Below are 6,643 nucleotides of genomic sequence, written 5' to 3'. Positions count from 1 at the left end.
CCCTGCATTTTGCAGAGAGGCTACGATCGAACATATGACCTTTTGGCACAGCTGGTATATGATTCATAATTGGCACAGCCAATCAGCCACACATCTTGCTTGGAGCCTTTTCTTCATTTAGACTAAGAAAGAGTGCAAAGAGAACTCAGTAGATGGATATCATACAACTATATCTTCTTGGCAATTTACTTTAAGATGTCCTTGTGTTAACTGTTAACAAAATAATATGTGTGGTATATGCAGAACTTGCACCACCAGTTCAGAAGCATACAAGAGCCAACCGGAAGCATATAGATAGCATTACTTTAGTTGATATAGCTCAGTACTTCCATCTTCCAATCCGAGATGCATCAAAGACACTCAAGATTGGGGTCAGCATATTAAAGAGGAAATGCCGACAGTATGGGATACCTCGTTGGCCTCACCGGAAGATCAAGTCACTTGACTCTCTCATTCATGACCTTGAGTATTAAAGACCAGTGAACAAGTATAAATGGATACACTTTAGATGGCTTCCCCATGGTGTTTTCTTTGAGCGTGCATAGAGTTTTGCTTCGGTTTACATAGTATTCTTTGATGAGTTTTGCTTCGGTTTACATAGTATTCTTTGATGCTGCTAATGCCTATATTGTTTTCGAATATAATTATGTACAATGGGTACTGATGGTGCTAATTCAATAGGATCAAATGAGTTCTGAGTCATCTTCTGATACATCTGGGTCATCAACTTCAAAAACCTCTGGGTCCACAAGTACCTCATCTTCCACTAGCTTGCATTTAGAGGACATTGTCGAAAAAGGTTCTTGTACTTCTGCCAGGCATAGAACGAAACGAGGTCACGCCAAATGCAAGAAGCTAGAAAAAGGAGGTCCCCGTCGTCTTACGTTTGATAAAAATGGGATTGCCCAGTCACCTGTAAAACATGTCAATGAATTCTCAAGCTATTGTGGTTATATAGCACGCATGCGTGTTGATATTAGGATAAAGGATTAGCGAAAAGTGCCTACAGTGGTAAAATCAAACCTATGGGAGGATGTTTCAAAGAAATTTGTCATGCCAAGGGATGAAACCCATACCCTCAATGTGAAGAAGGTCGCTTTGAAATCTATGAGTAAGGATTGACTTCTCGAGATTGTTTGATCCTGTTTGCATCATTTCTTGGGATTTATAATTTATTTTCCTTTTATTCGTACAGGCCATGCATGGAAGGATTTCAAGTGGAAACTAAATATAAATTAAGTCAAGAAGGACAAAACTCCATTTGAGGACTATCTAGAACTCAAGAAAGAGTGGTGGCCAGACTTTGTGGAGTGGGTTACCTCTGATGAGTATATTGCTCTAGGAGAAAAGGGCAAGCAAAGCCAAAGCATGAATAAGTTCCGTCAAAAACTAGGTCGGCGAAGCTATACTGTACAAAAGAGAAAATGGGCAAAGGAAGATGCACAAGCATTAACCGAGGGTAAATCTATTCCATTTCAAGACATGCCAGATGGTCGTCATAAGGATTGGGCAAGGGCGAGGAATCCTTCTGGCGATGTGAACATAACAGAGTCGCATCCAATCATAAAGAAAATTGTAATGTTCCTCTCCACACATAACTTGTCCATTTAATTTTCTTACCATATTTGATTCACACATAAAACTGTTTTTACAGGTAGATCTAAATGAAAAGTCAGTAGCTGGTACCTTTACACCATTGGATAATATGGACATACTTGCAACAGCAATAGGGAGTAATCATCCAGGGAGGACAACAGGGGTGAGTGCTTATGTGGGTTTAGGTATGGGTCTTGCTCAAGGTGATGGCCCTCGTAAGAAGAAACGTAGAACAACGAAAGAATATGTCAAGAGGATTGTGGATGAGTACGAGGCCAAGTTTGAGAAACTGATAGCCCTGTGTCAGAGTATGGAGCGTCGATTAAATAATTCTGAGAGTTGCTCATCTTCAAAATTTGTTGATACACCAAACCATGCAACACATCATTCAGTTGACTCATTACAAGTAACTTCATCTACTTGCAGCACATATGACTTATCAGATAACAAAATCAATGTTCCACTAATATTCTGCATTTTCCCTTAATTCTTCCAATGTTTAACATTTCAGGAGGTGATGAAATGCAAGTTGGTGGTGCAGATAGGTCTGCAATCTGTTTTGGTCGCTAGAGGGCAGGCTTACCCTCCAAAGGATGTTGTAACCGTCCATGGGATTGAGCGGCGAGATGACCACACAAAAGTGCAGGTTGATTTTGTGTTTGACAACTTCTTGGAATTTCCACTCCCTATTCCTATCGCTGGTGGTGATATGTTCACTCTTGGCGAAGCCAAAAATTCATTTGTGTTATGGCCTAAGTCAGGCATACAACTAGCAGAGGTACACTTTACTAACTTCAATCTGATGAAGTTATTATTGTTATTCACAACTTGGTTAATGTCATGTACTTGTTTCTGACTTTTACATAGGAAACAACAGTTCATGCAAAGCCTCAACAAGTCCCAGACACATCGCCTCAGGTACTCCATCACACACCTGAAAAGGATAAAATGCCAACACCAACAATGGGTACCGAGAATATAGATGTCACACATAGTGCCTCCAATGTTAGCAAGAAGAGGAAACATAAGCATAAAAAACATAGCAAAAGCAAAGAGAAGGAGCAAAAAACTTCACAACAGAAAAACATAGAAGATGATGGTCTTGATCCCCTTTGGACTCCCCCCTTTCATCAACGATCTCCACCACCAGTTCCAAATAATAAACAATTTGTGCTAGGGCAGCCTTTAGTATCTAGTGCATTGCTTAAGAGGATGGGTAAACAGAGCCAATGTTTCCACAAATGGTATTTTGCTATGACCACACCAATATCTCGAAGGCAAAGTGCCACACACTTCATGGTACGATACGAAGAACATGATTTTCTTGAAAAATCTGGGGTCTATGCAGTAGAATTCAGTGATGTATTTCACATCTACAATGATCTTGCCCTTGACATATCCTTACATCGGAGTTGGATGCTGTGAGTGAGATCCACCATTTCTTATAAGTGTCTACTTTTTGTTCTTTATCTAACTATTCTTTTAATAGATGCATGAGGAAGATAGACAAATACAGAGGCATAGTTGGCTTTTTAGATCCAGAGATGATCATTTTAAAGAGAATCAATGAAGAGGCTGATGAAGTCGAAGCATACATTGTGAAAGCATTGCTTGCTCAGCAGGACAAGGAGTGCATATTTGTTGTTTGCCAGGAAGGGTAAGGCCTAACACTAATAACACTCTATAGTTTTTTAATCTGTATCTTAATGTTCTATCTTCCTCATTTCAGTTACCATTGGGCCTTGTTAGTTATTTTCCCAAAATGGAATACAGTGTACAATATTGACTCCAAAGGTTATCAATCCCCTAGCTGCTATAGTATTAAGAAGCTATTCGACGAGTGGGTATTACCTTTATCATAATTCTATTTTCCTCTATATTTCAATTGTTATTTACACCGTTAGTCACCATTATTGTAGGGCTTTTGGTGCTTATGTCGACAAAAAAGGTCGCCATAACAAGAATTTTGGTCGCACAGTTATATGGAAACATTTTCAGGTAATCATGTCCTTAACCTGAAATTATTAGCAAGACATATAATTAGACATTCCCGCTGGATATTTTCCTTATGAATGACATCTTTTAGGCACACATACAACCACCTGGCAGTATGCTTTGCGAACAATATGTGATGTACCACATGTTATCCTTTGTGGATAATCTTAGTTTGGATCGTGATCGATATCCTCAGGTTGTTTTTATAGTCTGCATTCTATTTTACTCAAACCTATGCAATATGACGTTATAAATATTTACATGGTTTATGTTTTTCAAGGGTCGTGCTGGTTTTGCAACCTGTCCATTATTGCCTGATGAGATAGCAAATGTCCGAGAACGGTTGCTCAACTTCTTCATGAATGAGGTGATAGACATTGGTGGATCATGCAGGGTTGAGGGTGCTTCATATAACTAAATCTAGCATGGCTTCCTAGGTAAGATGTTACATTCATATAACCTTTTACATCATATGCCACGTTGTGAGGTGTTCATATGTGTCTAACCAATAATTATTGTGTTCTCCTATTTGTTGTACAGGAAAATATGGAATGGCCGCACCAGTGTGGAGACTTGATTTCATATATATTTAGTTATGCACAACGATAGCGCAAACAATTGATTACCAAGTTTGTCAATTAGTATTTTAGTTTGGATATAGAGTACGCTTATGCATGAGCTATTTGACAATGTTTATTTATGAGATATATAATGGTAATTATGAATGATATCATCCTACTTTCATATATTTGATGGACATCACATATGCATCTAGATTTTTCTCTAAGTTTCAGCATGTAGTACATAGGGCTAGGTGTCGATCCGGATTGTGGCGCCCGACGAGGTGGGGGTCTGGAGAGTGGCAGGGAATCCTCATCGTTGTACTGAAGCTTACATCAAAGGTACGCGTTATTTAGTCTAAACTTCATTGACTTGAGAACACACTGCCATTTGGTCATGTTTCTCTACTTATAGTTGTCATGAGTGGACATGTTGCACCCCAAAGTCATCGAACTTCTTTGTTGAATTTGGGATGGACAGTGGATATCACAAAAAATATACATCCAGTTCAACCAAAGTGCAGGTAACTGTTTTATTCAGACATATATGATTAATCATCATTCATCAATATGTGAACTCCATTGAGCAAGTATTTTGATTATGTTGATTTTGTATTACTAAGATCATGTAATGGATATTGTCAGTTTATTTTGTTGCCTTCTTTCATAAATTGATTCACATGTTTGCAATTAAATTATATATGATATTATGTTTCATACATTGATTTTTCGTTGTACTATTGTGTGTTACCAGAGGAATGATCTCAGCATTAAAATTGATTTCTTCCATGCACTACGCACCACCACCACCACTTGTCGACCTTCTGTTTCAGTATCTGTGATATTGATTTCTTATTTGTTATTCAAATTCACACCGCAAGTTGCTAAGGTTGAATGGACAACTTGAGAGAATTCCAAAACGTTTTCTGTTTCTGAGTACCATGATTGATAAGAGACTTTACTATTTTTGCATGAGCATATAATATTCTGACTCATGGAAAGTAATGTAAACCTGCTACATTTACGCAGGCACTCCTGAGTGAGATGAGATGCTAGTTACAAGTGAAATAATAGGCAGTATTATTTGTTAATCAAGGCACTACTACCCTCATGCAACTTTCTGCACTGTTGATAACGGGGATACTGGTTAGTGATCAGTTGATCATCACAGCTCGTCTCAATTATCAACACTGTAACAACAGACAGGTTTCTTGGACCGCTACGATCCTCCAGTGATTGCCTCCAAAGGTGTCAGAGTTCAGGTGACATTGCTCCACTTTGAAGTACTGCTCTGAGGTATCTTCGGCCACTATAAAAAAAGTCGCTATGCTGTGTTCTTTAGGCTAGCTACCTTTCGTAGATATTGTCTTTACAGGGGATACTTTTTACCTACACTTTTGTACAACGTATGCTCTACAGAATCCTTCAAGTAGCAGGAACTGTCACAAAGGCAATGGCAGTGACGCCTTTGGGAATATTCTCTGTCCTGGCGCTAGGATGGCTAGGGGATCATATCTGTGTTTCCTCCGTTCAAATGTCTCCCACCTTGCTCCAAAGTGGGCTTTCCACTGCTGCTGTGTGGTGTACGGTGCCAGATACTGTTTCATCCCAATACCAGCCTCTTCACAGAACTCCACTATCTGTTTGTTCAGGTTCATTGAATGTGCAATGCTGCCGTAACCTGAGAGAGACGGCGCTGAAGAAAGGAACCCCACTAGGTAGAAAATTTCCTCATCTCGTATGACTACTGACGTTCTGTTGTCCCACCTGCATCAAAAGGAAATAGACCAATTCAGCTACCTTAACCGAAACTAGATTAACTTATTATTTGTGACGATAATTTTTTGCAAGTGAAAGCAAGTTACTTCGATTTGTTCACTGGATAAAGCAATATGGGACCATTGTTGCTATCTTTCAGGATCTTGCCAAAGACTTCCTTAGCAAATCTGCGGATGGAGCTCCTCGGTATTAGAAGATTCAACCAAGGATGTGGAACTTCTCCAAGCTCGCCTTCTGGACGAATGGTATGTTCTGTTTTTTGTGACTATAATATTTTGATTTACATGTTGAAAAGAACATGCTGTTTTTTGCTGTAATTTCTTTCCATGCTCATGGAATATATTTTGATATGATGTAAATTGTTCACAAGGAGCTGTAAAAATTATGGCAAACTATCTTATCCGCACAAGACACCAAATCACAAAATTCTATGCCCTCAAGTCCCAGCTACAAGGTGTATCTCTTCGTATATAGGTAACTACACAACACAACTTGAAGAATTGTATTTATTTTGAGACACTCAGTTGGGTAACTTTGTGCAATTTATAATGACATCGATGACTATTGACTTAGTTGACTCAACTTAGTTGACTCAATCTTCTATAGCGAGCTTCACTGTACTGTATTTTTTATGTTACTAATATCCATAAGAGCTCTCTTTAAAATCTTGTATTGGCTGTTGTGCAATTTTTCAGTCTCTAAAATCAACACAG

General features: G+C 38.8%; 1 protein-coding gene across 1 annotated transcript; it reads left to right on the top strand.

Moving 5' to 3' along the window:
* The first annotated feature begins 950 nt into the window (after nucleotides 1-950).
* Nucleotides 951-2,083, top strand: LOC103654743 (uncharacterized). Its single transcript, XM_020552353.1, has 2 exons — nucleotides 951-1,575; nucleotides 1,655-2,083. Exons 1-2 carry the CDS (start codon nucleotides 1,369-1,371, stop codon nucleotides 2,081-2,083), a joined length of 636 nt encoding a protein of 211 aa, XP_020407942.1. The 5' UTR covers nucleotides 951-1,368.
* The last annotated feature ends 4,560 nt before the right edge of the window (nucleotides 2,084-6,643 follow it).

The sequence above is a fragment of the Zea mays genome, chromosome 4, assembly GCF_902167145.1.
Source record: "Zea mays cultivar B73 chromosome 4, Zm-B73-REFERENCE-NAM-5.0, whole genome shotgun sequence".
In the NCBI taxonomy this organism is placed as follows: domain Eukaryota; kingdom Viridiplantae; phylum Streptophyta; class Magnoliopsida; order Poales; family Poaceae; genus Zea; species Zea mays.
The sequence above is the reverse complement of the archived record's forward strand: the minus strand, read 5'-3'. Positions and strand labels throughout refer to the sequence as shown.